Source organism: Schistocerca nitens, chromosome 6, assembly GCF_023898315.1.
Source record: "Schistocerca nitens isolate TAMUIC-IGC-003100 chromosome 6, iqSchNite1.1, whole genome shotgun sequence".
Taxonomy (NCBI): Eukaryota; Metazoa; Arthropoda; class Insecta; order Orthoptera; family Acrididae; genus Schistocerca; species Schistocerca nitens.
Window position 1 is genome coordinate 652,895,771 of NC_064619.1, and position 15,818 is coordinate 652,911,588.

Here is a 15,818-nt window from a genome sequence, read left to right on the forward strand (position 1 = left end):
TCATGGAGCTGAATCCACACTCCCCTGGAACTAACTGGATTACATTTTAGGGAAGAGAAAGATGTCACAATTGCCTAGAATAACCCGTAACCTTCGCAGTTCCTTCAGTATATACTATAATTAACATGCTTCACGATAAAGGATGACAGCCAAAACAGTTGCAGGATAGTCATGTTGTACAAATAGAGAAGGTGTCTTAATTATTGACGACGCCTTTGCCACAATTGATTTATTAATCTCCATTGCATGATGTAATTTTAGAGTTTTTACTTCTGATGAAGGTATATTTATATGTACCGAAACCTTGGTCAAGAATTTTAATAAAAAATTTTTATCCTGCAACTGTTTTGGCTGTCATCCTTTATCGTGAAGAATTTCAACAGTTGCTGTTGCAGCCATGTTTAAAATCTTGAAATAATTAACATGATTACATGTGGTTAATTTGTGGGAAAGGCATCGACTATGAAGGAAATCGACCGAACGATATGGAAAAGTGTACGACTAATCATCAATATGGCAAGTGAAAACCTTTTCCTAATAAATACTGAGAGCAAATTCACATAATTATTATATTACTTAGTCGATGATATTCCGTCAGAACTGATGATAGCCTTGGGAGATCCAGCCATGACAAAACTGGTGTGCAAAACGTATGAGACAGTTAAAATACCCTCAGATTTCAAGAAGAATATAATAATTCCAATTCCAAAGAAAGAAGGTGTTGACAGTTGTGAAAATTAACGAACTATCAGTCTAATAAGAAACAGCTGCAAAATACTAACGCGAATTCTTTACAGTCGTTTTGAAAAACTGTTAGAAGCCGACCTCGGGGAAGATCAGTTTGAATTCCGTCGAAACGTTGGAACACACGGAGCAATAATGACCCTACGACTTATCTTAGAAGACATGTTAAGAAAAGACAAATCTACGCTTCTAACATTTGTAGACTTAGAAAAAGCTTTTGACAATGTTGACTAGAACACTCTATTTCAAATTCGGGAGGTGGCACGGTTAAAATACAGGGAGCGAAAGGCTATTTAAAATTTGTACAGAAACCAAATGGCAGTTATGAGAGTCGAGGGGCACGAAGGGGTATCAGTGATTGAGAAGGTAGTGAGACAGGGTTGTAGCCTATCCCCGATGTTATTCACCCTGTAAAGCAGTAAAGGAAATAAAAGAAAAATTTGGAGTAGGAATCAAAATCTATGAAGAATAAATAAAAACATTGAGGTTTGTTGACGACATTGTAATTCTGTCAATCAAAGGACTTGGGAGAGCAGTTGAAGCGAATGGACAGTGTCTTGAAACGAGGATATAAGACGAAAATCAAGAAAAGTAAAACGAGGGTAAGGAAATATAGTCGAATTAAATCAGGTGAGGCTGGGGGAATTAGATTAGGAAGTGAGGCACTTAACATAGCAGATGAGTTTTGCTGTCTGGGAAGCAAAATAACTGATAATGATCGAAGTAGAAAGGACATAAAATATAGACTGCCTACGGCGAGGAAAGCGTTTCCGAAGGAGAGAAACTTCTTAACATCGAGTATAAATTTAAGTGTCAGGAAGTCCTTTCTGAAATTATTTGTATGGAGTATAGCTATGTATGGTAGTGACACACAGACGATAAATACTTTTGCAAGAAGAGAATAGAAGCTTTCGAAACGTAGTGCTACAGAAGAATACTGGAGATTAGATGGGTAGATGACGTAACTAATGAGAAAGTACTGAACATAGTTGGGGAGAAGTGGAATTTGTGGCACAACTTGACTGGAAGAAAGGATCGGTTGGTAGGACACGTTCTGACGACATCTTAGTATTAGTGGAATGCATGACCTAGAGATGAATACACTAAGCAGATTCAGAAGGACGTAGGCTGCAGTAGTTACTAGGAGATGATGAAGCTTGCACAGGATAGAATAGCATGGAGATTTGCATCAAACCAGTCCTGGACTGAAGACCACAACAACAGCTGAATCCATCGTTAATTAAAATTTCTATTAATGTAATTCCGATCATGGAATTAATTAATCCAGTCGGCAGTCCTAAAGCGAACAGTTTATTACTAATGGTCTTAAGCAGACTTAAGTTCACGTAACGATTAGTAACACATGAAATGATATTTTCGGTCATGAATAAATTTTCATATTCAAGAAGGCACAAAATATTTATTTACGTCAAAGTTCATACTCAAAACTTTAGAATTCCTTAGGTGGACTGGAAATCGGCGAAGAGAGTAACGTATGTAATAAAAACTGATAAAAACAAGAGGCAGTATGGTACGAAATCAGGAAATAACTTCCGTTTTTCAGGAGCGACCTGTAGAGGATAAAAACTGTAGGTGAAGACAGAGATTGCAGTACATCCAACAAATAGCTAAGGACACAGGGTGCCAGCAAGTTCTACTCTGAGATTAAGAGGTTGGCACAAGAGGGGAATTCGTGGCGAGCCTCATGGAACGAGTCAGAATACTGATGATTAAGAAAAAAAAGCTGAAGGGAACACAGTAGTACACTCTACAATAATGATCTGCTGCAGTATTTGATGGACAAACTTTTCCAACTACTTAATATTCACTCTTAATCTTACTTCACTTAAACATCATTGATTTCAAAGCAACATTGGAATACAACAGCCAAGTCAACACATAAAATTATCAGCAGCACATAAAAGTAATTAGTACAGTTAAATAAAAAGTAAAATTTCATGTGATGTGCCATTTCACTGGTTTCTGGTCTCTTAAATATAGATTTTAGAAGTTAGTCGTTATTGTTGTAGTTAAAAATGTATTTAATGACTTTAATTAATGAGCAACTGTATGAATTTCAACTCGAGGAAAATTTAATTTTACTTGACGGCAAAGTTATTATTTTACATTAATAAAATTTTTCATTCATTACGTTACAGTAGGAACACAGGAGAATAGGACATGGGTGTTGTTCCAGGTAAGAATGTCGAATATAGCATTGAAATTAAAATTCACAAAAGGTGATCTTCTCCAAAACACTCAAAACTGTTTTAAAACCCTAAGAGTCTGACGTGTTTGATCTAACATTTATTGATGCTGCAGGTTCGAAGTAGAAGCACGGCGACAACAATTATAACGTCTCGTCTCTAGATGCAGTACCCTTCCTTATTTATTGTGAAAGCTCATTACAAGTCTTCAGTGTACTGTAGCCATTGGAGCCTGCAGTGTCTCTTGCAGCCGCAAGAAATTTCTGCACAGATTTTCGCTACGCCAGAGCCACTCACATTAGTATCCTTACCTATTCGCAACTGCACATCTTCCTACGGATCGCTGTTATCAGATATCGTTAGCACTCCAAAGAGATTCTTTTAATCACTCAGACGTTTTCAGTGATTCGATATGATATACAGTGCCTAACATTGCCAGTGTTTCCTCCATACAAAAGTTACAAAATTGTGTTTTAGACAATATTCAGTTATAACGAATTCATTTCTCATGTTTAGTTTATAAAGGTTACATAGCACTGAAACTGACCATAAAATAAAAAATAATCCCTTTCGTGAAAAGGCATGAAATTAAATATATCAATATTAACGTAGTCTTGTAATGTTACAGACTATGCTGCACTGTCACAAATCGAGAAGTTTTTTACATTAGACCGACATTGTCGTGTTACGATGAGAAGAGTTTCTCAGACATGGAAAGAGATCAAAGATGTACATTTCTTTTCATTTACGTACATTACACTTAATGGAGGGATACCTGTTCTCAAAACACGCACACGCACGCACACACACACACACACACACACACACACACACACACACACACAAAACAAGAACAACTTAAAAAAAAAACGAAAAACTGAACTGCATACGGACAGCACAATAAATGCAAATAAGGAGACAAAAACGCACAGTAGCAGTTGGAAACACAACGGATAGTAAACACTCAGCGTAAATACGCGTTTTTAAAAATGCACTAACGAAAATACGAAATACATATGTGAGATATCTCACGAATGTTAACATCACGAAATCATGCACAGTGTAGAGAAACCAAACACAATTTTATGGTGACACGAATGTGAAAAGGATCGAGCGAAACTGTATATCGAACCCTTTAAATCTTCGCGTTAAGTTTTGAACCTGAAAATAACCAAAAAACTGTAATGTACAAATGCGTTAAGAACTATTTGATCAGATATCTAATTATAATGTAATAAGAAACAAGATATCTAAAATACGTCACAGAAAATATTTCGAAAATAAATGAAGCGAATAGCTGGTCGACGCTAAGAGTGTTGCATTTGTAATTTAACTTCTCATCGAGAAGCATTCACTAGGTTTAGTTTATAGTCAACAATGTCCAATGACGATGTGTTGAAAGCCACTGACAATATGACTTGATTGAAAGTAGACTGCGAGTGCCGACATTGTGAAATTTCATTTCTTGTTCCAGGTGCCGCTTCAGCAACTGTTGCCACTTCCACCGCTGACACACCTTCCGTACAGGGAGTACCAGACGCTGTTTCCGACCAGGGCAGGCGCTCCTAAGGCCATCAACTTCGGCCTGGCGGAGCTGTACCACGGACACACTGACTTTAGGGGAGAGAGGTGAGAAAGCGAGATGAAGGCCTAAAGCAGTCGTCTGAGACTAGTTCTTTGAAATATTGCATTACGTGGAGGATAATTTTACCAGGACTGAGTACTTTCAAACAATTAATTTATTGTCCTTCGAAACCACTAAATACACTACCGGAAAAAAACTTAGTATGCACTTTCACTCAAGATTTATTGTTACAACGCTGCATATGGAGTAGATGAAATGATTACATTTGCAGATCAGTAGCACAAGCTGTTGTGAGGAACCAGATATCGACCAATGCTAAAACACCCATATTAGTATGTGGTGTAGTCTCCATTGGAGGCTTATAAAGGCGCTGACTCTGGCATCCAGTGTATTGTACAGATGGCGAATACCGTCCTAGGACACGTTATGGCACGCCTGCTCGACCTGTTCACGTAGATGTGTAAGAGTTTTTGGTTGACGAGTCACACGAATCACTTCTCGTTCCATCACCTCCAAAACGTGCTCAGTTGGAGACAATTCTGGAGATCGTGCTGGTCAGGGAAGTTGCTGCGCGTCTTTGCAAAACACGTTGAGTTTCACGGGCAATGTGTGGGCGAGTATTATCCTGATGGAACAATACATCTCTGACCTGAATGAGACTTTTCACTCTGCAGCGGAGTGTGCGCTGATATGAAACTTCCTGGAGATTAAAACTGTGTGCCGGGCCGAGACTCGAACTCGGGACCTTTGCCTTTCGCGGGCAAGTGCTCTACCAGCTGAGCTACCCAAGCACGACTCACGCCCCCTGCTCACAGCTTTACTTCTGCCAGTATCTCGTCTCCTACCTTCCAAGCTTTACAGAAGCTCTCCTGCGAACCTTGCAGAACTAGCACTCCTGAAAGAAAGGATATTGCGGAGACATGGCTTAGCCACGGCCTGGGGGATGTTTCCAGAATGAGATTTTCACTCTGCAGCGGTGTGTGCGCTGATATGAAACTTCCTGCAAGGTTCGCAGGAGAGCTTCTGTAAAGTTTGGAAGGTAGGAGACGAGGTACTGGCAGAAGTAAAGCTGTGAGCAGGGGGCGTGAGTCGTGCTTGGGTAGCTCAGTTGGTAGAGCAATTGCCCGCGAAAGGCAAAGGTCCCGAGTTCGAGTCTCGGCCCGGCACACAGTTTTAATCTGCCAGAAAGTTTCATCTCTGACCTGTTGCAAGAAAAGGAAATTTGTCCGCAGCTCGTGGTCGTGCGGTAGAGTTCTCCCTTCCCGCGCCCGGGTTCCCGGGTTCGATTCCCGGCGTGGTCAGGGATTTTCTCTGCCTCGTGATGACTGGGTTTGTGTGCTGTCCTTGGGTTAGTTAAGTTTAAGTAGTTCTAAGTCCTAGGGGACTGATGACCATAGATGTTAAGTCCCATAGAGCCATTTTTTGTTGCAAGAACGTTGAAAGAATGGATCTAACAAACATCTTGCATCTGCCTCGACCTCAACATCCTCTCCAGAAACACCAGAGGTGGACGAAAGGTGTAGCTCATCCCAGCCCGCTCCATAAGACCTGGGGTGTGGCCAATGTGTCTTGGACGAATGCTCTCCACGAGAGAGCACTCACCAAGTCTACGCCTTGCACGCAAATTACCATTACTTTCCTGCCGCAGAATCTGTTTTCAGCGCTGAAGACCGCAGCTCGCCATTCTAAGTGATACTCTGACGGCAGCAGTCGAGCCGTGAACATCGATGCTGTAGCGTGACGGGCTAGAGGGGTGCGTGCACAAGTGCCACTCCTAATAGCCGGTTCGCAACAGTTGATATGTCTGGGTCCACAAGTCTGTGCTGTGGTAGATGTACGATCTACCACTGCTGCCCTTACAATACGACGATCCTGGTAAGCGTCTGTGATGCGTGGACGTCCAGAACCTCATCTACAGATGTGAGAATGTTCTCGTTATCACTGATCGTTGCACAACTTACGCAGCACGTCCAGCTTGTTTGGCAGTTCTCCGAAAGGACCATCCCACCAGTTCGGCCACAATTTGACCCCTTTCAATCTTACTCAGGTGGCTGTAGGAATCACGAATGCATTTCCATGGCGTGATTACCTGCTTACTTCACACTCTGCACCACACTAAGTCTTCCACCTTTGATATTCCATAATAAAGGGCAGACATAGATGACTCCCTGGTAGCTATGCCAAAACGCCGTCTTTTGGCGGACTAGGTTGAAACTGTTAGCAGTACGTCTACTATTCCCCAGGTGGCATATACCGTCATCGTATCAGAATCGACGCCGTCTTTCCAGGTGTACTATTTTTTTTCGGCAATGTAGTTACAAAAACGTAACCTATCCGTTATGGAAGTGGTTGAAATATCAGATGCATTGTATTGATATTGCAACGCCGCAATAAATGGTTATTAAAAAAAACTTCCAGTCTTCTTTCTAAAAGTATTATAAAGCGACTGGTTGCAGTATCAACACGAAGTATCCATTACGTTACAAGAGTGAAAGGCTGGCTCCGGCGTTTCAGTTGCTCAAAGCTGTCGGAACTCGTTACTATACACATTATGTGATCAAAAGTATCCGGACACCCAATAATACATACGTTTTTCATAGTAGGTGCATTTTACTGCCACCTACTGCCAGGTACTCCATATCAGTGACCTCACTACTCATGATACATCGTGAGAGAGCAGAATGGGGCGCTCCGCGGAAGTCATGGACGTGGTCTGGTGATTGGGTGTCACTTGTGTCATACGTCTGTACGCGAGATTTCCACACTCTTAAACACCCCTAGCTCCACTGTTTCTGATGTGATAGTGAAGTGGAAACGTGAAGGGACACGTACAGCACAAAAGCGTACAGTCCGACATCGTCTGTCGACTGACAGAGACCGCCAACAGTTGAAGAGGGTAGTAATGTGTAATAGGCAGACATCTAACCAGACCATCACACAGGAATTCCAAACTGCATCAGGATCCACTGCAAGAACTATGACAGTTAGGTGAGAGATGAGAAAACGTGGATTTTATGGTCGGATGGCTGCGCATAAGCCACACATGACGCCAGTAAATGCCAAATGACGCCTCGCTTGGTGTAGGGAGCGTAAAAGTTGGACGTTTGAACAACGTACAAACGTTATGTGAAGTGATGAATCACGGTACACAATGTGGCCATCCGATGGCAGGGCGTGGGTATGAAGAATGCCCGGTGAACGTCATCTGCCAGCGTGTGTAGTGCCAACGGTAAAATTCGGAGGCGGTGGTGTTATGGTGTGGTCGTGTTTTCCATGGAGGCATGGAGGGGGCTTGCAGCCTTTGTTGTTTTGCGTGACGCTATCACAGCACAGGCCTACTAAGCACCCTCTTGCTTCCCACTGTTGAAGAGCAATTCGGGGATGGCGATTGTATGTTTCAACATGATCGAGCACCCATTCATAACGCATGACAATAACATCCCTGTAATGAACTGGCCTGCACAGAGTCCTGATCTGAATCCTTTGGGATGTTTTGGAACGCCTTCTTCGTGCCAGGCCTCACCGACCGATTTTGATATCTGTCGTCAGTACAGCGCTCCGTGAAGAATGGACTGCCATTCACCAAGAAACCTTCCAGCATCTAACTGAACATATGCCTGAGAGAGTGGAAGCTGTCATCAAGACTAAAAGTGGGCCAACACTATACTGAATTCCAGCATTACGGATGGAGGGTGCCACGAACTTGTCATTTTCAGCCAGGGGTCCGGATACTTTTGATATCATAGTGTATGCAGTATAGAGGGATAAGTGCATTCATGTTGCACTGTCTGCCGTCGAAACCATACGTTGCAGCTCTTAATATATGCGTAGTTTTACACATATAGGATGGATATAACTAGTGTCGGGACTAAAAGCAAACCTGGTATTTGAGTCAGCAGCGTAATTTCGATATTCCATGCCGAATGCCAGCTCTACTTCCGGTTTGCGTCACTACCCAAGCTCTAAGTTTGACGTCTAGTGATCTGCTGGAGGCACACAACTTCATGTAGGAAGAATTCCAACCGAAGACACTAGCAGAATACAACATGCCAATACTGCCAGAGCTGACCACTTCTTTTCGTCGCGTCGCCGTGAAGAAACATGAAATTATGTCGTTTCGGTGTGGATGAGGCAGTCAGTCTAACACTTAAACCAACGTTCTCAGTTATTTGTTGGATAGTCACTACCTTGCCTACAGTTTACACCCTCTTCAGCTCCCTGCAGCACCAAGAAGCACTCTCTTGATGTCTCAGCACATGTTATGTCATCCTGTCCCTCCTTATAGCCAGTGTTTTCCATATATTCTTCGCCTCACTGATTCTGGAGAGAACTCATTCCCTCATTAAATTACTTAATTTTGGTTGTCTACATGGTGGTCCACTGATCGTGACCGGGCCAAATATCTCACGAAATAAGCGTCAAACGAAAAAACTACAAAGAACGGAACTTATCTATCTTGAAGGGGGAAACCACATGGCGCTGTGGTTGGCCCGCTAGATGGCACTGCCATAGGTCAAACGAGTATCAGCTGCGTTTTTTAAAAAATAGGAACCCCCATTTTTTATTACATATTCGTGTAGTACGTAAAGAAATATGAATGTTTTAGCTGGAGCACTTTTTTCGCTTTGTGATAGATGGCGCTGTAATAGTTACAAACGTATAAGTGCGTGGTATCACGTAACATTCCGCCAGTGCGGACGGTATTTGCTTCGTGATACATTACCCGTGTTAAAATGGACCGTTTACCAACTGCGGACTACACGAATATGTAATAAAAAATGGGGGTTTCTATTTTAAAAAAACGCAGTTGATATCCGTTTTACCTATGGCAGCTCCATCTAGCGGGCCAACCATAGCGCCATCTGGTTTCCCCCTTCAAGCTAGACGAGTTTCGTTCTTTCTAGTTTTTTCGTTTTCTGCTTATTTCGTGAGATTTTTGGCCTGGTCACTATCAATGGACCACCCTGTATATCCGCAACTGCGACTAGATGTCATGTATTTCTAACAGTTGTAGTTGCCGCAGTGCCTGTTCGTTCGGACATACATGCATGCATGATGGAAAATTGCATCATCATTCGGGAGAACACAGTCACTGCAATGTCATACAAAACTTTCTAACGAAGCTACTGCCAGGTACAGGCTCCATTATCACTGCCTTTTGTTCCGAGAGCAACCTCTTAAGTTTATGTATAAGAACTTGTATTTCAAAAGCAATAAATTTTTGAACAGATTATTAACAGAAGAGGCAATTAAATGACATGTCCTGTCACGGTCACCAAAATAACTGTTTAACTCTAAGATACAGGGTGTCCGAAAAGTCTTTCCCTGATTACATAATTTGATAACTCAGGTTAGAAGTAAGATACAAATATGAAACTGGTGTCTAATTGCTTACAAACTATCAAAGTTTTTTTCACACATCAGTGAACTTCCACATGAGCACCCTTGGTAGCACGTAGCACATCTAGGCGATATTCAATTTCCGTCCACACATTAGCCAACATCACTGGAGGGATCGATTCAACGACTGTGGTTATCCTTTGCCGCAGCGTTTCAAGATCTGGTACACGTGTTCGGTAGACCTCGTCCTTGACATAACCCCATAAAAAGAAGTCTAATGGGGTTATGACAGGAGAGCGTGGAGGCCAAACCGTTGGCCCATCACGACCAATCCGGCGCCCAGGAAAGGTCATATCGAGATAGGCACGGACGTCCAAACCCCAATGAGGCAGTGGACCGTCTTGCTGAAACAAGACATCGGGGTGATACTGAAGCAGCTGAGGAACAGCATACAGTTGCAACATGTCCAGATACACTGCAGATCTGATGGTAGCCTCAGCGAAGAAGAATGGCCAGATAATTCGATCGTACAATAGCGCGCACCAAAGTTTCATCTTGGACTGCCTCTGGTGCACTCCACGACCTCGCCAGGAGGGTTGTGAACCCCAAGTGCACACACTATGGCGATTCACTACTCCACTGACAAAAAAAGGTCGCTTCGACGGGAAAGGCAATTCGTCTGAGATGACCATCATCGTCCTCAATACGTGATAGCATTTCGACAAGTCCTATCGACGTGTACCGACACTGGGCAACAAGGCCTGAACGATTTGCACTTTGTATGCACGAAACAATAAAAACGTTTGTGTAAAATGTCATGGAGAGAGCTTTTTGGCATCTCTAATTCACGTGAGGCCCTGAGCACCGATTTCTTCGGACTTCGCAGAAAAGACTGCCTTACAGCTTCCACCCTGTCTGCTGAGGTTCTTTGTCGACCAGACCTCGGAAGGTCAGCAACCGATCCTGTGTTCTCGAAATTCTCCTACTAGGCTTTAATGCTCTTGACATCAGGTGGATTCCTCCCAAAAGTTGTCTGGAAGTGTCTCCGCACTGTGGTTGGTGATCGTGTCTCATGGTACCACAGGACACACTGTGCCTTCTCCTGATAGGTTAACATGGCTTCTTCGGCACTGCACCTCATCCACTACTTACGTACTGCGAACCTAAAACAGAAAAATGATAGTTGTAAGCAATTCGACACATGTTTCATATTTGTATCTTACTTCTAGCCTGAGTTATCAATTTATGTAATCAGGGAGAGTATTTTCTGACAGCATGTATGTCTGAACTGCCATGAAAAGGGGAAAACTAGGCACTCAGAGCGCTGATGTTCGCTTCCCGCAGGTACGGCGTGCCGCGGCAGCGCCTGCGGCCCGCCCCCAGCTACTATTCGGCGCGCGGTCCCGCCCCAGGCCAGAAGTCCGGCCGCAGGAGGCCAACGGCCTACCAGCGCGGCCAGCTGCGGAAACTGTGCATCGAGTACGGCGGCTTCAAGCCACCCATCGTGCCCTCGCAGCAGATCGACGACGAGGACGCTCTCGACGTGGCCGCGTCGTCCGCCGCCGCCGCCGCAGCCGCCTCCGCCGCCAAGGAGTGACCTGGCGGGCTCTGCAGCTGAGGGGCGCCGCGACAGACCGACTGACCAATCGCGAAAACCGTCACCGCCGTGGCTGCGAGTCGTGCAGCATGAGAGACACGCTACATACCGCTGGTTCACACTAGCCAGTTCATTAAATCCAGTCGCCTGTGACTCAGTGGCTAAATGTTCCCGAACACACTTATTAATCACAGTAGCTCCGCAAAATTATTTGTTTATCTTTCGATTCAGAAATTATAATGCGTTTGCTCCTCTCCGTTAAACAGGGCGGGCAAAATATAGCTGATCTTGAAAATATTTTGTGTACCATACGATAGGCAGCCCTAACTTACTTATATCATCCACTTACCGAGTGGATGATACAACTTGGGTTGCCAACCTTAAGGTGCATAAAATGTTTTCTGGTCCAGTTTTTCTTCCCCCCCCCCCTCCCCCCCAAACCTGTATTGAAGTGCCATCCTGTCTGGTGATACTTGTCAAATGTGGCAGTGTAAGATAACCTTCATGATATCTTTGATTATTAGGTTATAGTTTTGACTTTCTCCTACTGACAGTTACCTATAACTGTCAATCATCGTTATCACTGAAATTCATTATTTTCGTTGGGATGGCTAAACAGGAAATGGTTATTTATTGCTCCAAACAGCTTACTGTATACGCATCACACGCAATGAATATATGGATAGTAAATATATATAAATCACGTGCCAGGTGACAATGTAGTCTTTTCACGGAATGTACAAGTGGAGACTCGAATATGAAGGGCTTATTTCAATAGTAGTACAAGTCCATTACCTCCACTTTTCTGTCTATAATGCTTCTGACATTAATGGTCCAAACAAACAGAAAGAAAGGTTCATCTCTAGCAAGAAGCCATATGCTTGAATATTTCTGGTACCTCAACTGCAGATTTTTCAGCGCTCATTTAACTTTAGGACTCTGTATCTCAGAATAAACAATAATGGACTTGTGCCACTACTGAAAATAGCCCTTCATATGTACCCTTGCACCAACTCACCGAATGACCAGACTTGGTCAGGTAGGAGTACATTCTAAGTTTTCTAAGTCCACCAGTAACTCCTCTTCATTCAGCTCTTCCCTAACAGTTATCTCTCTCGCATTTATGGATCGGCAATGACGGATTGTTGTAATGGAGACATGCCATTTGAGTTTGTCACTATTTACGTGCAACATGATTCTTGTGGTATGTGTGTTGCTCAGCGTAAATATCCCACTACATTCTCAGCTGCTTAGTAGCAAAATCAGTGAGAACATTAAAATATCATGGGAAGGAGATTGGAATGAATTACTGGCCACTGGATTAAATTACTAGATTACTGTGAACCAGCCTATTGTACCAGCTCCCCTTTAGTTTCTCATAGGAAATCGGGTTGTTGGAGCAATAATTTGCAACCAACAGGCGGTATGACGAATTTTTTTACCACAGTGGTATTTTATTATCAGCAAGGCATAATCAGAACATTTTCTAACCTCTTCAGATACATCGTTCTCAACTAAATTACAGCATTTCAGACCAGGTAAAAGTTCCTTTTAGTTACCCATATTTATCGACATTTCTGGGTGCTGTGACATATTCCAAGTCTTTTTCATAACACATTAACTTCATTTAATATTACAAAGACGTTTTTTTCTATAGCATCATACAGCATAGAGTGGTCTTGAGAATTAAATGTCATTTAGTCAGTTACACCATTTCTAAAGCATGTAACTTGACTGTGGTCTGTGTAGGAGCAAATTAATGCGAAGCAGACTGTAGCAAACACTTATTTAGAAAATTATGTCGCTTTTCATTCTCATTCGGGGATAATGTTTATGCTGGCACGAATTTAACATCTTCTGAATATTTAGTGTTTCTATTCCTTACCTATTATATTATCTGGGAAGTAGTAGTCATCACCCTCAGAGCAGTGATTTCACTAAAATTAAGCATTCCTAATTGGAACAATTTCGTCTTCAGTAAGTAATTTTCATTCATCAGCGGCTGTGAAAGCCTTGCCTGCAACAGTATCAGATAACAAGACAGTGCTCTGAAAAGTTCTTCAAAACCCACAAATGCATGTCTGAAGCTGACTTATGAAATTCGAAACCAAACACAACCATTAAATGTACTTTTTCTGGGATGTGAAGAATGGTAGTGATGAATATCTAGATTCTCCTTTTACTTAAATGAATTATCGTCTATCTATCATGGTTTAAAGTACTGATACCTGCCATTAATAGACGGGAATAAAATGAACATCAATGAAACACTTTCATTGAAAGTATGGTGTTCCGTGCATTCTGTAGAAATATCTGCTTGATGTGTCTTTTTCTCTTTTTTTCCCTGTGATGTCTGTAACTTACTATCCCAAATTCTGAAAAATGAGTCAACCACTGTTTTCACATCTCCTAGTCTTCTTGTTTGTATAGTAGTAAGATTCAATTTGCAGTCGGGGAACCCTTCATCACATGTTACATAATCTTTTCATTTATCATTATTTTAAATATTTTTCATCATGTGTAGCGTAAGCATAGGCAGCGTATGTTAAGTTTGGACGATACACATAACGTAGGAGGACATTCAAATGTGTAGGTGGGGACAGTATATTTAAGGTTGAGAGGTGATACTTGTACCTGTAACTACCTGTAAATAAGTTATTTTTACTCTGTCATAGTGTTAATACTTCACTGGAATTTGTACAACAATATAAACTAATCATTTTTACTTTTTTTACTCACATAATCGTTTTTTAATTCTGTTAACAAAACAGAACTCATGTGTATAGAGAAGTTGTACTATTTTTATAATAAAGATCTGACGTTTTTCGTATGTATGTTGTGCTATATTTTCACAAGATATCTATATACATTCCTCACTTAGGAAGTTTGAAAACACATATTTGTGAACAACATACTACACATTTATGAAAACTCAACATCGCAGCAGTTCTGAAGAAAAAAATATATATCATCACACAGGAAGTTGACTGAGTATTAGCACGCGAGACAGCAGGTACGTTATGTACATTTATTTATGACTCTCTTTTCGCGAGAAAAGTGAGGAAAAACAGCGGGAGTCTGCTCTTGAATCCACTTTATTCGAGTTAAACTTCTCTTAAGTGTTTATCCAATTACGAAACTTTTTTTTACGTGCTGGGTGCGACAACAGTATCATACAAAGTCGACAAAATTTTAAAAAAGTATATTCAAAATGGGGTTGGTGCGAGTAAACACATTAATTTGCCAACTCAGTGTCAAGATTTATTTGCCGCTGCTGCAACAGACCATTAAGTTGATAAACGCTCCCTGTTAAGAAGGAAGAGCAGTGTGTCTCCATAATACATTGACTGTTATGCATAACCTACTCTATGCACTGCCTGTCTTATTCACTGAAGTGTTTTATCGTCGACACTCTTTATTACAGAACTTTTTTAACGACTACAGCGATCTTATCTTTCTTTCTGTAGACAGAAATTGAGTATAGGCAGTTGTAACGCAGCAGGATTTGGAAACTGTTTTTAATTAAGATCTATGCTGTTTCTACGCACTACAGACGTCATAATAACAACGTCCATCATAGAACTTAATTAAATTGTTTTCTTGTTATCTGAAAAAAATGTTGTTTTGATTTTTCAAGGAATTTACCAGACGACTAATGTATGTGACTCTTTTACTGTTGTATTACAAATGACGATAGCATAATTGCATACTTTTATTTTCATCTAAGCTCACTTGTTTGCGGTCTTGTAATGGTGTGTCGTATTAAGCCTAACGAAAATATTAGCTTTCCATAGGAGACAACATACCAATTAAACATCAAGAAGGAAAGAGTGAGACAGCGTCAAAATTGGACAGAGAAGTGTGGTTGGAATGCAAAATGTTTGTGCCCGGCACGCAAACGTCCTCTCTCTCACGAACATATCTGCTAAAATTGCTGTTATGAAATATTACATACCTGAATACAAACAACTAAAAACAAAAAAGAATTTCAGTTAGTAAAATAATCATAAAATAATGATTTCTTTTATAGAGCACTCAACTCTAGAACAATGTCTGACTATACTATAGTTAAATAAACGTATCTTAAATTCGGCGCAAACGACGAGTAACTGTTACATTTATATGCAAGGTACATCTTTAACAACACATCAGATACTCCACTGCAATTCACTTCATTTTTAGAGTTCTCCACTCTCTTTAAAAACCTTTTATACTCTGAAACAGAAAGCAAATGATTACTAAGAAGGCATTTTTATAGAAAGTTGGAACAGCTTTGAAACAAACTGCCTCCTTAGCACACACTTTAAAGAACTGGAAGAATGTGTTAATGATTCATTAGTAATGA

General features: G+C 41.5%; 1 protein-coding gene and 1 non-coding gene across 2 annotated transcripts in view; both read left to right on the plus strand.

Moving 5' to 3' along the window:
- Positions 1–14,287, plus strand: part of LOC126263554 (uncharacterized) — a 125,605-nt gene extending 111,318 nt beyond the window's left edge. The window contains exons 6-7 of the mRNA XM_049960646.1: positions 4,426–4,580; positions 11,221–14,287. Of these exons, the coding sequence (XP_049816603.1) occupies positions 4,426–4,580; positions 11,221–11,473 (408 nt within the window). The 3' untranslated portion in view covers positions 11,474–14,287. The remainder of the gene's footprint in view (positions 1–4,425; positions 4,581–11,220) is intronic.
- On the plus strand, positions 5,629–5,703 carry Trnas-cga (transfer RNA serine (anticodon CGA)). The gene has a single exon. It is a non-coding gene; the product is annotated as a tRNA-Ser (tRNA).
- Positions 14,288–15,818: the final 1,531 nt, after the last annotated feature.